The 18,977-nt window shown below is 38.8% G+C and overlaps 1 protein-coding gene across 1 annotated transcript in view; it reads right to left on the bottom strand.

The window, feature by feature from the left end:
- MYH15 (myosin, heavy chain 15) overlaps positions 1-18,977 on the bottom strand; it is a 171,122-nt gene that overhangs the window by 115,239 nt on the left and 36,906 nt on the right. The window contains 11 exon segments of the mRNA XM_012645946.1: positions 921-1,046; positions 1,949-2,066; positions 4,192-4,245; positions 4,248-4,278; positions 5,177-5,244; positions 8,037-8,169; positions 9,479-9,655; positions 17,907-18,037; positions 18,040-18,076; positions 18,497-18,573; positions 18,576-18,669. Of these exon segments, the coding sequence (XP_012501400.1) occupies positions 921-1,046; positions 1,949-2,066; positions 4,192-4,245; positions 4,248-4,278; positions 5,177-5,244; positions 8,037-8,169; positions 9,479-9,655; positions 17,907-18,037; positions 18,040-18,076; positions 18,497-18,573; positions 18,576-18,669 (1,046 nt within the window).

The following is an 18,977-nucleotide window of genomic DNA, read 5'->3' as shown; positions in this document are numbered from 1 at the left end:
TTTACACAACCTGAGAATGAGTACTTCTCAACCTTCCTTCACAACCCTGAGAATGAATACCTTCTTCAAATCTGTGCCTTAGGAGCTTTCCTTGCCTGGGTCAGTCCCAGCCAAGATTAATGGCATACAGCAAAAATAACTAAATACACAGGAAGGAAGGCATTGTCAATGAAAATCAGCAGAAATAAGAAACAGCAGAAACTGATTCTCAGGTACTGAAAACGCGGGAGTCAAGTAATATTTTATAACCATGTCCTACAGAGTCCTATTTCTCTGAATTATTCACCCTAGATCTTCCAACTGTCCCTCAAATAATTTGATCCTTACATGGGTGTCATTAGAAACTTGACTTACAGATCAAATCAAATCTTTTGGTTAGTTAGAAGTTTCCCAAAATATGTGCAATATACCAAAATCATCTAAGATGAAGTAGAATTTAGAGAATCACATTTAAAGAAATTGGTTTTGCATTAATTTTTTGGATAGTGGGGTTGACTTTAAAGTTATTAAATTACTCAGATAATCTTCTAGAAATTTTTCCCTAAAAGAGTACTGTGGATGAATCAGTTCACACTCACACAAGCCATTAACTCCAGGAAGTTGATTCACCTTTTTCTAGCTCAGATGTATACATATTTTCTAGCATCATAAGGTTGATTCACTATTTTATGTCTTGGCACAAATTTGCCTAGATGACTAATTATAAAAATGCAAATGTGTCAAGACTGAGGTTTAAAAAGCATTGACTATATTTTTTTTCTCAAACAGCACTGAAGTTTCTACCTTCAACTGAGCTCTATTTGTGCTATTTGTGGTCACAAGAGCTGAAGAATGCCTTATAATTAAGCATTCACAGGTATTTTAAGATACGCTCTTTCTTCCCACTTTTCTCCAAATGCATCCTTTGCAGTTTTCTGGTTACCTTAGTGATTCCAAATTGGCACTGGGTATGGTCTATCTCCAAGGAGCCAAGCAGTTCTTCAGCTGCTTTTCTGCTGCTCACAAACTTGTTCTTTGGAAAGGTTCTGGGGTTCAGAATGCAGTACCTAATTTAAAATAGGTAAAGAATAAATCCTGGGGTCAGGGTATCAAATGATTTCAATAAAGACAAATCTGAACAAGTGAAGTAAAGGAGATATAGACTTCTATCTCTCTTACCAATATGTTCCATTTTCACAAAACTCTCGGTAGCAATAGTGAGGATGCTACAATTAATAATCCCCAGCATTGGTATAATAGTTTGTACTTTTTATAGTGCTTTAGAGACAACCTCATTTGATTGTCTGCTCACTTAGGCAGGGAGGAATTGGATGGGGAAAGAGAGGGAGGGGGCAAGTGTGAATATAATCTATTGTATAAATAAGGAAACTGAAAAGCAGAGACATTAAATGTATTTTCTAAGATTCCTTCACCCTATTGGTGATTTGGTGAAAAACAAGAAATATGCCTCTAAGACAGGTACTCTTTCTACTCTGCCGCACTTTGCTCAGGCTTGATGACCTATAAATGCATACTCCTAGAATTCAGGAAAGAGAAAGCAAAGATGCCTCTCCTGCCTCCTGCCACACACCCTGCTTGCTTCCTTCCTTTCACGGGCTTGCTGGTAAAGCACCAGCCTGCTTGGATGGCAGCTACGATTAAGTATATACAACATTTCAGAGATTCAATTCAGCCTCCATATGTTTCTTCTGTATATATTTCTTCTATATGTGGGTCTATTACCTGTTAATAGAGATTTAAGGATATTACAGTTACATGGATGTTAGATTTAAGGGGGAAATAATAATAGAACCCTGTCATCATATATCTCGCCACCACCAAAACACATCGATTTGTAGTCTGGAGGACATCAACCAAACAAACAATGCATGCCTAAACACTTGGAAAGTGAGGAAAACAGAATGGACTGCCTCAGGCTTCTTGGATTCTAGAATGTATGTTTGTTTACCTTTGTTTAAAATCAGCATACAGCAGTTGATTTGGCAAACCTTCACAGTATATCCTAATTCCTTCCAAGATACCATTACAGCGCAACTGCTGTAGAACCAAGTCAGGATCCATTATACCTGAAAAAAAAAAGGTCACGTTGGATCTGTGCCCAAAAAACCTGCTATCCCACATTTTGCCCCAATTTCTGCATATTGGGTTAAAAAGAAAGAGTCTAAATTTGATGTTCTCTACATGATAGATCCTAGGAGTTCACTCACTCCCAGCCTGATGGTACTCACAGTACCCATCCTATTATGCAGGAGTCTCCAAATATGATTTCCCTGAAATTGCTTTAACATGGAACAAGCCCTTTTATCACAGTTAGATAAGATTTTATAAGTAAATACTCCTGTAAGGTAGGGGAGAAAAGTACATTTTTTGCTAGGATGTAAATGGCTGGTATGACATTTATTCACTAACAAAAAACCAGCTAGAGAGGGTGATAAGAACACAAAAGGGAGCTGCCATCTACAAGTAGGAGGGAGATGGGGTAACGAGAAGGGGGAATAAACAGAAAGGGGCAGATGGACACAACCATAGAATTCTGCTTGCAATTTTGTTCAGGAAGGACTGGCTCACATCCCAGCCTTTATTCTTCCCTTATTATCTTCACAGAGCCTAAGTTTCATTCTATGGTATAAGCATCCTTCTATCACCTCCTCATTCATCAAAAGAAGCCCTACTACAGCTGGCAGCTGCAATTGCCAATAGAAGCCACTGTATCTGGCCCTCATTAAGTCTTCTGGAATAAGGCAAGGAGCATACCTCCTAACACCTACTATGGTTTTATAAGAGAAATGAAAAAAGAAGATGACCCTGTCTATGCCCAAGGTCACAGAATAAACTTAAGGCATATGCCCATATTGCTGTGCTCCAATCCTTTTCATGGACAGGCACAGATGATCTATAAGAAGGGCCAGGAGGAGAGACCTATGACGCCTTAAAATCAAACACACTCATTCCCCTTAAGCACATATGAAGAACTGTTTTGATTAGATCATGAAGCTTTTCTCATAACTTTGTCTTATGACTTTAAAAAAAAAAACCACCAACCCTGCTGAAATCAGAGCTGACTCAATGGGAGGCAACTCTAATAGGTAACAGAATTGCTCCAAAATAGAGGCAGCTAATTAGATTCCTTGCTAGATGGAAGCAGTGTCCCTAGACACATTCAGAAACCCAGCTGATAAGAAACAATGAGGCAAAAACATACAGCCGTGAATGAACATGAAGTGTTTGCATTGCAAAAACTCAAATTGCAGCATCATTGTTTAGCATCACAGTTTCCCAAAATAGGCCACAGACTATCAAGATCGGGGTCTTAATCAAAAGGAGGTTAATGAAAATGCAAGATACTCGAAATCAGAACCAGCAACATCTGGCTACATATTACAGGGGTGGTTAGTGCTCTGAAGACACAAGGGCTTGTCATATACACTCCTTCAAGGCTGACAGCCTCTGACCAAAGCTCCAGAGAGGTTTATAATTCCAAAGGAATGGCCAGAAATCTTCAAACACATAATGTAAGGAAAGCTATCAATGTAGTTAATTTAAGTAAAAATTTTGTTTTGGGAATTTGAGACATAAAAAAAAAAAAAATTCACCATCATCCACCTAGGGGGACCTACCTATTATGCCCCTACCACCATTCATTCACTCATCAAAAAGTATCCACTGCCCAGAATTACATAACTTAAAAAAAATAGATACTATTTGGGAGAGGGAACATGATGTTAGTATTAGGAAGGAAGACAGAGGGAGTTCTCAAAAATTAGAAATGAATTTATCTCAATTTAGATAATTCAGGCCAAATAACTTCCTTTATGCCGAGATATCTACCTGAATCCTTCAATTGATTATTCAATTGCTTTTTATTATACTTTGCCCTTGTAGACAATGGCATAGGAGCTCACCCACATTTAGCATGAAATTCAAGGAGGAATTTAAATGGTAATATCAAGCATTCTAATTTTGTCCAATTGAGCCTGCTTTGTGAAATCCCTCCATATATCCACTAGAAGTTCAATTTAGAGTCAATCTTAGGGAGGTTCTGAAGACCTCACTTTTAACTTACTTCAATTTTTCTATATGAAAATCTATCCTTATATAAAATAAACTAGTAAGTGTTTCTCAAAAAATATTCAATATAGCTGAAATCAAATGTACTTCCTAGTGTGAATTATAAAGAAATCAAGTTCTTACCTGGCATTTTGTTCACGTTCGGATTTATGCATCTCACAAAATGAGGTGCTGTGATTTCAGATTAGTCATCAATTTATTTAGGTTTTCCTAAAATGGAGAGCATAGTAAACACAAAATCACTTTACAAATCACTAACCCATGTCACAATCACAAATCACTAATCCACATAATAAACACAAAATTGCCTTGCACAACACCAGTCTACCTCACAAATATCTCCAAATCTATCCACTTCATTTTACAGCCAAGAAGAATATCAACAGTAAAATAATGAATTCAACATTCTTTCCTGCCTACCAAGTGTACATTATTTCTTCCCTATGGCAAGTCAATATTTATCTGAAAGACACAGTTCCATTGTGGATCATCTCTACCTGTTTTGAATTTGATAGCAATAACTTATGGTTGGGCAATAAAATGTCTTGAAAAAAGAAATTGTTTCTCAAGTTTTCTCTCTGTGGCGAATCTTTATCTTCGGTCAGCTTCTCTACAAGCAGAATCTGATATGGGAATTCCAGTTTGAAAGATTTATTTCGAGAGTGAGGGAAGCAGCGTAGAGCAGGAGAAGAAAAAAAGCAATGAGGTGGATTCAGCTTTAGTCTGATCCGTGGAGGAGCTGTGAGCACAAATATACCACTTGTACCGTAATTGGTCCCCCACCTTAAGGCAAAGGAGAGGCCAAAGTCTGGAGGGCAGGACGAGGAGGCAGGCTAGCTTTGCATCTGACCAAGGGCAATTCTGGCAACTGGCGATTATTATGGGCCAATATCCACATCAGCTGAAGATGTGCACAGGGATGACAAAGGGGACCCAGGTGGGCCACAAACAGTGTCCACTAAGGCTCCGGATAACACCAAAATAAACTTCAACTTTTCCAACTTGGCTAACTTCAGATACTTTAACTTTATTTGAAGATGTGAAATTTCAAATAACCAATAACATATGCAGGTTGTGAGAATAAAAAATAAATGCGATCAAAAATCACTTTATGCAGAGATGCTACCGCTTGGAATGAAGCCCCTTTCTTGCGTTTCTTCTCCTCAAACGATATAGCTAAAAGAAGAAAGAAAGAAGAAGAAAGAAGCATTTTAAAAGCCCTTTTTTTTGGTCCCATTAATATACCCTTCTGATGGAAGCACAGATTCATTGAAGTTCTAAAAACAATATGGCAACATCTACCAAAAGCTTCGAAAACATTTTATGTCTTTTAATACAAAATGTCTATTTCCAGTGCTTTTTCTTAAGGATATAATCTGGCAACTGTACAAAGATATTCAGTGAAACATTCTTTAATCATTGCAAAAAAATTAGGCAAAAATAAAATTAATCAACAAATGTCCATCATAGGAGCTTAGTTAAATTATGAAAAAATATGCACACAATGAAACACTGTAACCTTTTAAAATGATGACATGGATCCATATAACTAATGTGAAAATATTTCTAGGACATATTTTAAGAGAAAAAGTAGGTTACAAAGTCTATATCTTGTATATTATGGTCCCGAGTGTGTATACATGTTTTTAAGTGCAGTTGTGCTATGGGTAACTATAAATATGAAAAATGTTGGGAGGCGTATATTCCAAAATGTTAGCAGTTTTTACCTCTCTACATGAGATTATAGATAATTTTTATGTACTTTTTAGTTTTTCTATATTGTCTGTGTTTGAGGCAACATTTGTGTATAATTTTTATGATTTACTTAAAAATAATCTATTTCCATTTTCTTGAAGCAAAAGAACTTATGCTAAACTAAACTGTTTTAAAAACATTTGCAAAGTCTAAATCATTAAGATATACAACAGCAGCAACAACAAAATCCATAGGTAACCTGGAGAAAATGGGTTAGCTATCGATATGGAAAACCAATAGAATAATCTCCGGGCTTGAGTAGCAATTGTGAGGTGGCAGATGTCATGAAGTTTAATCACTAATGTCCTTTTGATATGCCCTAGGTCTCTAAGTGACTTACTTGACTTCTTTGCACTTCAATTTCTCCATCCATGGAAAGGGACTAATACTACATTTCATTAATTTTTTTAAAAGAATTATAACTCTGGTTTAAAGTATTTGGATTCCTCAGGAAAAAGTGTGGTTATTATAAGCAATTTAATGTTTGGATGGGTCAGAAACTTGGAGACAAGTATTTTCATGGAGTACTTAAAGAATTATCAAAAAAAAAAAAAAAAAACAACATTCTGGACAATTCTTCTCTTCTAGTTCCAAAGAACACAGCACACATCCTGAAGAGTTAGAAAATGATTTCTTCTCTAATTGTCTGCCCAAACCACTCTCTGATCTCTTATGATCAGAGAATTACTCATCTGGGAGCCATAAGCTCATGTGGCCACTATCTAATAGACTTCTCAGAGGTACTTTAGAAGCTATTAGAATCAAGCAAATGCACTGCCTGAAGATTAGCGGGGTCCAAACAATAGCTTCCATTTCTCAACCTTCTCTTGAGGCAGGCCCAGAGGGTTTCAGGCACACTCCCAAATTATGTCATCATGTGCTAATAAAGCCAGGAAGTGCTAAATTCTAAATTCTCTCTCCACTCCCTGACCAGGTCAATCAGGAGTCCAAAATCAGACTAGGAGGAGCCAGGAGTGAACATGAGTCTGGGTGTAAGCTAAGAGGAGAGTGAGAATGTTAGGAGGCAAGAATACACCTGGCATTTAAAGAAAAGCTCCTGTACTCTGCCCCACTGTTGCTGTGGAGAAATCTGAACCCAGGCAGGCCAGATTTTCTATTTCCCTAGAATTCCCATTGTTCAAAACAAAAGGGAAGTCCACATGTACATGTGAAATCTTCTGATTGTTTAACCTATATGGACCAAACAAAATATGTTTGAATGCTATGTTCTGCTTAGGGGCTGCCAATCAGTGACTTTTGCTGGTAAATCATGGAGAACTTCCTTCTACAGTTGGCATTAGTTCAGCTGTGAGGTTAGTGTTAGCAACTTGGCTCAGAATCTTCAAATTCATAGTACAATGGTGCAGAAGTTTGCATTGTATCCTAGATGTACGCAGCCTGTCCATCTTTGTGTTTTGTTTGTTTGTTTGGGGGAGATCCTGAGAGTGGACTAGGCACTAGACTAGGAAACAGAAATCCTGCTTCCTATCTAGCATTGCCATTTAGATGTGTAAAACTGAGGATGCTACTTAACAGAAGACAGGGAGAGATTCCCTTTTGTATATACCTGAAAAGGCCACGACAAAATTGAGTAAGGTAATGTATCTAAAAGTGCTTTGTAAATTACAAACTATTAAACAAGGTTAGTTGTTAGTTGGTAAATAAGTATTTATGGAGTGCCTTCTGAAGTGACATTTGCCACATGCTAGAGGCTACAGCTGAACAAGTCAGACATAATCCCTGCCTTCATGAAGCCTCTAATAACCCCACGTGCATAGAGCACTGTGAAAGAGAATTCCAAGATATTTGAGGAAAAAATATATATAAATATATATTTGGGGAAAGTGTACACACACACACACACACACACACACACACACACACAAACCCATATATATGTATATGTATTTTGGGCTTGTTATTGCCCCCAACTCATTCATTGAAACATGATTTTTTTGTTCTCCCTTTGCAGCTAGGTCGAGTAGAAGATAAAACAAACCAGAAACAGACTCCTTGAAATATATCTATCTTAGAGCACTAGTACCATTTCCCTGAAGAACCAGCCTGAGAACAGACAGGCTAAAAGGAGGGGACGACTCAGACCACAGGGAGCAGAACATGTCACAGTAAGGAAGCAAGGATTTTTGTAAAAGCTGAGGCAGCCACGGGTTCCATTCTGAGGCTGAAAAATCAAGGGAAATTATGTGACTCACCACTGTCGGTACAGATGTAATTTTCAAAAAGGCTTGCCAGGAGTCTGTTGGAAGACTTCTGAAATACAGCCACCACTGTTTCATTAAGGAGGTCTTTGTTCTTTTCAAGCCAACCAGTGATGTTATAAGGTACCTTTGGAAAGACATGCATTTCAGGTAACAAAGGGAAAAAAATGCATAAATTTACATAGCAAATTGTTCATTACTTTAAAAAATCACAAATTACGTGGGTCCTTTAACTTTAAATCAGCTTCACATAACAGTACCGAATAATACTTTAAAAGTCCATTGTGCAGCCCAAAGAGATTCTCAAGCTTTACCATTTACACTGTCAAAAGAAAAGGAGAGACAGGAAGAGGAGAGTGGAGAGAGAAAGAGAAAGGGGAAGAAGTGGGAGAGAAAGATAGAGAGGAAGGAAGGATTGAATGGTGTTTCCAGTAGAAACAATTCAAATCAGCAGTCCTTCATGGGCAAGAATAGATGAAATGACCCAACTGTCCGCGAAACACAGTGAGCACTCAAAAGAGGGTGACTATGGTTAACAATAATTTATTGCATATTTTAAAATAACTAAAAGTGAAATTGAAATGTTCCTAACACAAAGCATAAATGCTTGAGGTGATGGCTACCCCAATTGCCCTGATTTGATCCTTACACATTGTGTGCCTGTATCAGAACATCACATGCATCCTGTTAACATATACAACTATTATGTAACCATAATAATTAAAAATAAAAATTAAGAGAAAAAATGTTAGAAATTATGGTATTTTGCTATAAATATCATAATTAATATGACAGGATATCAAAAAAGAGAACTATAAGCCTATCTGTGAGTATAGTTGGCAGGCCATTTTTAGGTTGAAATATTATTTTATCCTTTATCAATTCTCTTTTTGTTCCAGCCAGAATCACTGGCCAGAGGCAGAAAAGCAGAAGAAAGGGGCCCTCACACCAGCAGGGAAATGAGGAGAGGCAGAGAGGGTCATTGGAAACCTTTGTTGGCCATAGTTTGGAAACCATTACTTTACATTGACTATTTCTTTATGGGAGAATAAAAAAAAAATCTTCAATAAAAAGATCAATAGAAATCACTCAATCACACAATGTTAAGTTAAAAGGAAGGACAAATAAGGGGAAAGCCCCTGACTTTGATGGTGTCCATGCCTTTCAGAAGCTGTCCTGCTTTGAGTTGGGGTGAGAGAGTCCATCTAGAAATTTTTGACCTCTGTGCACACGGAACGGTGTTGTGGTATGGGCATTTTATTTCCTGAGTGCTAAAGGGCTACGTTGCATGTATTTTTTTTTTCTGGTACTGAGACGAGTTTGTTCTTCTCTTCATTTAATCTAAATTTTGTTTAAATATTATCTAAGGACTTTGGCTGAGTGCATTGGAAACAGAGCCAGGAAAATGCAGGGCTAAGGTTCTAGAGGTAACTCACCACTCCTGCATAATGGACAAGTTCAAAATGACCTTCATATGTCTTCTTATCTGGCTTGGGCCTCTGGAGATAAACCGACTTTCCAAAATGGTTGCCAAAGAGTTTGGTCTTGAAAGTCATGCCTGTAGCCTTTGGAAACATACATTCCTCTTCAAGGATGGAAAGGATGCCCATTGGCTATGGAGGTGCATATGAGCAGCAGATTAAAAAAACAAACAAACAAAAAAACACACCAGGAAACAGTCCTTTCAGTACTAGGTCAGAATAAATTCTTTCCCAGGAACCTAAATAGGTGACAAAGGGAAGGATATTCACTGCATATAACTAGCCAACCATCCATTCAACAAATATTTACTAAATACCTACTATTTCTGGAGCCACATACACAAAGCACCTGTCTCTTCAGATATCTACCATACAGTTGGAAAAAAAAAGTGCCTGTCCTCTAGGCACTTACATTCTAGTGTAGTAGACAAGACAACAGGCAAGCAAACAAAGAAATAACTATAAAAAATAAATAACTTAGCTTCGTATAAGTGCTCTGAAGAAATCACACAAAGTAAAGACACAGAGAATGATTGAGGAGGGGCCTGGAGGGGAGCTATTTTAGACAAGGTAATCGGGTAAGACCCCCTCTGACCTGAATGAGAGCAACCTAAGAAGATCAGCGTACAAGTATTCCGGGCAGAAAAATGAAGCAAGCAAAGGCACTGAGGAAGGAGCACCCTTGGCACCCAGAGGCCAGTGTGGACAGAGCGAAGCTAGCTGGACAGAGCATGTGGTAAGATGTCAGAGAGGTAAGCAGTAGCTGGACATCAAGGGCCGTATAGGCTGTGTAAGACGTGGAATTTATTTTAAGTGTAACAAGAGGCCTTTGGAGATTTTTAACATGAAGTGATATGATTTGATTTATGCCTGAAAGCGATCATTGGTTTACAATGTGGTGGGCAAAGTGGAGCTCGTGGGCCCAATCCTGCCTGCAGTCTGTTTTGGAAAGCCAGTGAGCTAAGAATGGTTTTACATTTTTAAAGGGTTGTAAAAACAAACAAATATGTGACAGAAAACTTTATAACCTCCTTAAGCAAACTTTTTCTCTAAAGGACCCTATAGTCTCTGTCACACATTTGCCATCATCTCAGCCATTGTAGCATTGAAAGTAGCTATTAATGACATATAAACAAAATGAGTGTGGCAATGTTACAATAAGACTTTATAAAAACAGGCTGCAGGCTGCATTCAGTCCACAGAGCCATAGTTTGCTGGTCTAGGCGAGTGATAGTGTTGGAGCTTGTGAGAAGTCGTTAGAAATGTGATACGTGTTGAAAGTAGAGCTGGGTGCCAACTTGCTGATGGATAGAATGTGGTGTGTAAGAAAAAGAAGTTCTTGGCCTGAGTAACTCAGTAATAGATGCTGCCATAAACCAACGTAAACATGCAGACACACACAGAAACATACACACAGGGGAAAACAGGTTTTAGAGGCAGGGGAAGCCAGGGATTCTTATGTTTGCATATGTATTTGTGTATTTATAGGTTCAATTATCTACTCCACAAATATTTTTGAAGTGTTTTTATGATTTTTATGAGCAAATCACTGTACCAAACATTTCGGGTTGTATCAGGATGAATCAGACATGGGTTCTGGTTCCAGAGTATCTAGCCAGGAAGATGTGCACATAATATATAGACTACAAAACAGAGGTACGGATAAAATGCTGTGAGAATTCCAAGATAGAACAAGCAAGATAGAACGTGACCACTCGCCCCAACAAAACAGATTTCATATTTTCTGTCAACCCTTTGTACCTAGCAACCACAGACTCTCAGGTTTGGAAGAGATATTAAAGTTCTTGTCCAACCCACCTAATAAATCCTTGAATTCCCCTTATAATTTCCTTCCAAAAGGCTAGTTAGCTTACACTCGAATATTTCCACGGAGAGAGAAAACACCAACTCTGAGTCAAGGCTCTGGATGGGTGACAAAATTTGCTTGCCGTTTAGAATCCTTATTCTAAATTCTTCTACTAGAGCCATACAAACGAATCTAATGCCTTTTCCATGTGGTGGCTCATTAGATATTTAAAGTCATGCTTTTGATCCACCTGAGTCTATCTCTCCAATATATGCACTATAATTTCCTATCTCTCTCTTTTGTATATTCTCACAGACCTATATTTTATAGAAAGTATATTGAACAACATTCCACCAATAACTTTTTTTTTTTTTAAGAGACAAGGTCTCGCTCTGTCAGCCAGGTTGGACTGCAGTAACCCATTCATAGCTCACTATAACCTTGCATTCCTGAGCTCACACAATCCTCTTCCCTCGGCCTTTCAAAGTGCTGAGATTACTGGTGTGAGCCACGGCACCTGGCCCACCAAAAACTCTAACACTGCAGTGTTCTGGGTACCTTCCTTCATCCCAAGCATCTAGGTGGGAAATAATACAGAGTGAGGATGTCAAGTATTCTATGTGAGGACAAAGTATTCTAAGTGAAACCAACATCTGTCTTGCTCCTGCCACCACTAACTTTGTGAGTCCTTGGCAAAGACAGAAATGAGGAGGAGGGGGAAAGGGAGAGGGGAAGGGAGAGGGGAAGGAACAGGGGAAGGGAATCTGATAAAGTAGATTCACTGGTGTACGCTCTTGGAGGCATGGATTCCCATCATGCACCAGGTATTTTCCTGCCATGCCTATAGCCAATCTTCAGTGAAAACAGGAATGAATCATTTAGAAACTTAAGCAACCCCTTGAATGGGGACTGTTAACCAGAGGGTTGTGGCAAAGCCTCAGAAGGAGCGGCAGTTCCCACCTCAAGCAGAGCCATCTCTGACACATGAGGTCCTCATTTTCTTGGGTCTCCAATGATGCCAACTTCCACTTTGGGATGAATGGAAGTTTTATGTAAAGCAAATAGATTTTATAGATCAAAAGGTAACAATTAAACCACTGATGAAGGAAAAACACAGTTTCTTCAGGGGCATCTCCATTTCCCGAGTGCTCAGGAGCTATAAAACTTCTAATATATATGGGACCCTCCAGCAAATTAATTTCCAAATAAGTCAGAAAAAAAGCAATTTTGTCCTTTCTGCTAGCATCAATTGTCCTATATTGCACAGTAGATGGTTTGAGTCAGTTGCCCTGACTCAGAACAGTAGTGCTCTGACCACTCCCTCTTCAAATATTATCAATTCTACTTTCCTCTCTTTTATATCTGTCACTTTCTTACTACTTCCATTTCTGCTGTCCTGGGTCAGCACCTCTTTAATTCTCACCTGGATGCCTTTCCTCCCATCCCCAACATTATACACAAACCCACCAGATTAAACACCAGCAGCTCTGAGTACTACTCCATTGCCCAGCTCAGAACTCTCTGTGGCTCCCTATCACCCTAAAATAAGGTATGAATTAATTAAAATCCCTTCATGATTTGGCCCTTTTTTTTTTTCTTCTAGGCACCTCCTTCTGTGTATTCTATCTCCAACTAGACCAACGTGTCAGGACATGTCCTTTGCTTTCTTGTTCCTATGCCTTTGCTCTTACCTGTCCTCCAACCTTCTTTCTATCTCTACCTGCTGAAATTATATCTGCTCCCTAAGATCTAGCTGCAGTTTTACTCCCCTCCATGCAGCCCTTTCTAGATTCCTACAAACAGAGATAACTTCTGTTCTTCTGACCTCTTGGGCCTTTGTGCCTTTAATTGAATTTATACGGCACATAATGATTTTTAAATGCATTTTTACATTTATTAGACTTACAAATCCTTCACCTGACTGCATACTTCCTGAAGGCAAGAGCTATTTATAACAAATGCTTACATTTTCTACAGAATTCCATGCAAAGTCTTACACACAGTAATGTGGTATTAAGCCTAAAATTAAGGCCCAACATTATGTGTGTTGTGATATCTGAGAAAAATCAGGAGGGGCTCAAACGACCTAATTGCGAGTTCCCCTCCCGTTGTGCTTCCATGGGTTAAGCCCCTATGTTGCTCCATGAATTAGTATTAAACGTGTTTTGGGACAGGATCTGTCTTAGGAGTTTTTACAGAGCTTTGCCCTGAAGGCATAGGTGAATGTGGTTTGCATTTCGAATGCTGTTACACTGGAAGGGCGTCTCTGAAAGGCAGTAGCAGCTGTATCCCATGAGGCGCCGCGTTTCTCAGACCTAAAGAATTGGATTTGCTTTGTAAAGCACAAGCGAATCTGTTAAAAACTATAGGCTGAGAGCTGACGATGGAGTGCCCTCTGGAACAAACAGCTTCCCGGAAAGGCCAGCTTCCCAATGGGCCAAAAGCAAAGTTTTGTTTAAACTACTCTAGACTACCTGTCTCCATTCACAATAACCTAATAAACATGGAGCTTGTATATCTCTGTTTAACCCCTCTGTTTAAATGATAAACTTACCTTAGAATTTAGAAATTAACCTTTCAAAGACTTTGTAACCGTTTGCTCAGGTAAATAGAATTAGTTAAAGAATCTGTAGAAGCCTTCTGTAAAAGCCTTTTGAAAATCTGTTAACCTGAGAGGAACTACCTGTTGTTATGTAAATCTGTTACCCCTGACAATTGTTCACTGTTTCCTATAAGTTACCATGTAAGACCTCATTCAGGGCTTTTTTGAGACCAACGGAGAGGTCCGAGCCCCCTGAGCTCCCGCTTTGCCTATAATCTTTATAAACTTATAAAACTATATCTTTGTCTCAGTGTATTCTTTTATTTCTTCCATTTTCCATTTCTCTCTATTATTTTCTTATCCCTTGCAACTCTACCAAAGGGACCCGGTTTTTTGCAGGGAACACTGGCCACGTTCCCCGCACCCCTAGCCAAACAGACCTCCTTCTGACAGGGACCAGGCCCAGTGTCTGCTTATCCCTGAGTAATGGGTTTCAGTTCCCTGCCAGCCCGTGAAATTATTCAAACAAGCCTACCACATCCTCCTGCGGGACCCTGGGCTCACCTCGCTCTACTATTACTACAAAGCCTGCCTCCCACAGCTCCCGCTTGTTCACTCTATTCACAGTGCACCCCCTTGTGGCCCTACATCACATGGGGTGTCTCCCCCCACACGCTGTGAGCATCTGTGACTAATAAGATGCTGATCTCATCTGTCCGGTGTTGGATGTCATATGTTCAGCCATCCCATAACCCTAGGGCAAGATTCCCTCTCTCACCAATGGGGTGAAGAGGAAGTGACCAAAATAAGTGGTTGCTAAACAGATTTACTTGTTTAGCAACAAAAACAACAAAACAATAGAAGTTTTAATTTCAAGACATCTTTCCAATTATACTAAAAATTCCTTAATTGCCAGATGATGCCTTCTGGAGTTTGCATTCCTTATAACCCTTAGCATAGTAGGTGCCAAGGTGACTTAAGTGTAGGCCCTCGGCAAATTTCTGCTAAGTAATTAATTGACAGGTGCACACTGGGACGTACAAGTTTGAATGCTGGGAACTTGGCTGCTTTGCCGTGGTTAACAGACAAAAAGTAAGAGTTGCCAACAAAAAAAGCATGAAGTTATGTGTTTCAAAAAAATATTCATGTGCATATAAGATATAGCTAGATAGTAATATGATTCATTTTAGACTAAAAACATAAGAATTAGCACATCCAAGGAGCTCCCCTTGGGAGGCAAAAACACTTATATAATGCCAAAATTCTGCCAGGATTTAAAAGACTTTTAGGACTTTCTTTGGTATACCTGATACCATTGACTACTGACACGTGGAAAATTCCTGTTGTCTGATGGTATATGATTGTATAGAAACAATCCAAAGTTATTCAGGCCAAGTCAGGCACATAAAGGGAATAATGTGACCAAGCTAGGTAATACAGTTTAGACTCAAAATCTAGTAAGATGATCAGTTTGGAAGCAAATATTCTCTTGAACCTAGTAAAATTCTAAAACCTTATCCTAGTCTCTATCCTGTAAGAAACTTTCCAAAAGAGCTGAATTACTGGAAGAAAAAGTAGCCTTCCAATGTGACTATACTGAAGAACAGCAAGTTTTTAAATATGTAACTTAGGGTACGATTGTTAAGAAATAATAGGGATGATCCCTTTACCAGTGCCTTATGTATAACTGTAAATATGTAATCATATATTAATAATTTAATATATAAATTATTGATGCTCAAGTGTTAAACAAACTAGAATATTTCAAGTAATGAAATAAGTGTGAGCTAATTCTATAATAGATTTGTTCACAGCATATATATGGAAGGAGGTCACTGTGAGCTTGAAGACCAAATTAACAATTAAAGTTGTTGTTAAAATACATTTTTTATTTCAGTTTGATATAAACTTTTTATAAACTTAAAAATTTAAAACCTTTATGTATGAAAATCCTTTTTCCTTACACACAGAGAGATGCATATTAAAAAACATTTTGTACATATTGATATATTTCAGTTCTTTCGAATTTTAAAAACTTCCCAAGCCAGGTGCGGTGGCTCACGCCTATAATCCTGGCACTCTGGGAGGCAGCGAAGGGAGGATTGTTTGAGCTCAGGAGTTCATGACCAGCCTGAGCAAGAGCGAGACCCCGTGTCTACTAAAAATAGAAAGAAATTAGCTGGACAACTAAAAATATATAGAAAAAATTAACCGGGCATGGTGGCACATGCCTGTAGTCCCAGCTACTCGGGAGGCTGAGGCAGGAGGATCGCTTGAGCCCAGGAGTTTGAGGTTGCTGTGAGCTAGGCTGACGCCACGGCACTCTAGCCCGGGAAACAGAGCGAGACTCTGTCTCAAAAAATAAAAAAATAAAAACTTCCCATGATTCATTTCTATTTCAAGGAGTAAGTCTGGTCATTAATATTTGCTACAAATCTTCTTCAGATAGCCTGAATCAATATAATGGGTCTTTTCAAAATACAGAATCTTTTCAAGGAAGGTTTTGATATCCTTTATTTTCCTGACCTGAGTTCCTTTGAAATCCTTCAGAGAATAACAAGAGACTTATTTTTTCTTTTTATCATCTGGTCAGTATTTTTTTTTTCTCATTTTATCATATCAGTAGAAAATACAACAGGAAATTACATCCATGTTAGTAATGTATTATTTGGAATAACCGAGACTGACATAAATGAGACAACAGGCTTCAGATCAACTAAAAATCAGTAACATTCACAGACATCAGGATCTTAATAATGTCTAAGTCCCACCTTCCTGCCTGAAAACAGTATCTTGGTATCATCAAAGTGAGCAGATATTACAGGTGACAATTGCCAGAAGCTAAGTCTGTCCCTCTGAGGACCTACAGTTCTTATGCTTCAGCTTCATTTCTAACCAGAAAACTATAGCTTTTATAATGCCGGAAAACATTTACCAGATCATAGTGGGTTCGTCATTATCATTATTTTTCATCAGCTCAAAGTTGATTCATTATTTTTTTTAATCACCCTGTCCTCCCCCTAGGAATGTTACTGGTTATAAAATAAATAAAATCAATGTGATATCCACTCCTGTTAGGAATAATAGTTATTTTCAAGGAAGATTTAGTTTCACCTGAAGCCTAATAAATAAAATTGATAGGACACTGACTGATAAAATCTGAGGCCTGCAAACGACCGTGAGAGGTCAGTCACCCTAGATCCTTTCTAACAGGGTTGTTGAGAATCAAATGCGACAGCATAGCCCGAGAGCTTTCAGAAAGTCAAAGGCTTCAGCCTGCCCAGACCCGTCTGCAAGATTCACTGCAATCCACTGTTACGGCGAGACACAAGGGGCATGTAACTGCTAACATGCTGCCATGCCTGCCCCCGTGGACAAAGCCACGGAAAAGACCATACAGAATTTCCCCAGCAAATCCTGTTCATCTTTCCCAGAACACGTGGAAGGATTTCAGAGTACGGGGACATCACTGAATTTAGAAACCGTACAGTGCAGCTAATTTACTAATAAGCCATGAAGTATTGTCATAAATTACTTAAACTAACTGGTACTTGTCCAATTAAATGAACAAACTACACCCTGCAAGGTAGTGGCCTCGAGGATTGATGGCAGTTGTTTGTTTGCATGCTAATTTGCCAAATTTCGTTAAGCTGCTCTGGGTCTACTCATTCACCTCATGTTAATCAGCCAGCCCCTACAGTGCTCATATTTTCAGCTCTGTGTTTTTCCAGTCAAGAGCATGATCATTTTTAATCTTGACAAGTTTCCTCACGCATTGACAGTGGAGGCTGTGCATAAGCAGCAAATGTGTAGCAAAAGTCTGCGTTAGAGATGATGGAGCAGGGCAGCTGTCGGGAGAGTTGAGTTAGGATGCCACGGGTGCTGCACACAAAGACCATTAAGGCAAAATGTGTAGGGCTTTCCTCCCCCATTTTCCATCCCCCGCCAGAGTCTGATTCCTGACATGGATCAACATGGCAAGTAGGGACAAGTCTCCTTAAATGAAAATGAACAAGGCAAGAAACATAGATCACCTTCTCAATGAGATCGATGCAAGCTTGCAAATTCAGACCAGAGTCGATGGACACCCAGTCAATGCCTTCTTTCCTGTATTCCTCTTGCTCCAAAATAAACAAGTGCCAGTTGAAGAACTGTTGTAATTTTCATTGGTAAAATTAATGCAAAGTTGCTCAAGGCTATTATGCTTCAAAGATATAAATAGGTATGAAAAAGAGTTAAAATTGAACTTCACTTGCAAAAATGTAAAGAGAGAACCATAACACTATTATAGGATGGCAAATAGACCCAACAAGTAACAAACGCTCAATTCTTGCTTCCTTCAGCTATACCTACAAACTAAAGATTATACAATAAAGTAACATTTAATGGTATTACAATTCAAAATCATAAAAGATTCCTTTGCCTCTATTCCCCTTTATGTAAGGCTGAATTGTGAAACTAAGAGATGCTTAATAGTATGAATTAGAATAATTATTATTATTAATTACAGTTCTTTTCCAACCAAGACAACCTTAAGTTTTGCACAGAATTTCATCATGCTTTGACTATATTTTCCCATGTGCAAATCACCACACTTCCTAATCTCTTGTAAGTATGCATTGACTTCATTCTTACTAAATATACTCATGTTAAGGATTTCAAAACCAGTGATGTCAAGAATGCCAATGAAGAACTGCCTGACAGCTTGGCATCCAAGGCCCTCTTGATACGTGCCACCAGCCACTTAAACATCCGCTCATAGATTGACTTGGACAAGGCACCAGCCTCATTGATTACCTAGAAATCACGTTGAAAACACTCCTTCATCTGACAGCAGTGTTCATTTTAATCCCAGACATTCTCTATTAGCAACCACCTTCTAGTCAAGTCAGGATGTATTTATTGACCTTCTGTGGTTCCAGCATTCTGCCGAATACAATGAGAGAAAAGGAAGAAAGAAGCAAGGAAAGGAGGGGAAAAGGAGGAAAGGAGAAGGGTAGGAGAAAGGAGCAAGCTAGCCTGGTGCCCCCCTACCAAAAACTTAGGAGAAATCATGTTCCTATTACTAAAGAACTAGATACCCTGGTGTGTGGTGTAGCAATGTG

The sequence above is a fragment of the Propithecus coquereli genome, unplaced genomic scaffold (genome assembly GCF_000956105.1).
Source record: "Propithecus coquereli isolate 6110/MARCELLA unplaced genomic scaffold, Pcoq_1.0 Scaffold105, whole genome shotgun sequence".
Lineage (NCBI taxonomy): Eukaryota > Metazoa > Chordata > Mammalia > Primates > Indriidae > Propithecus > Propithecus coquereli.
The sequence above is the reverse complement of the archived record's forward strand: the minus strand, read 5'-3'. Positions and strand labels throughout refer to the sequence as shown.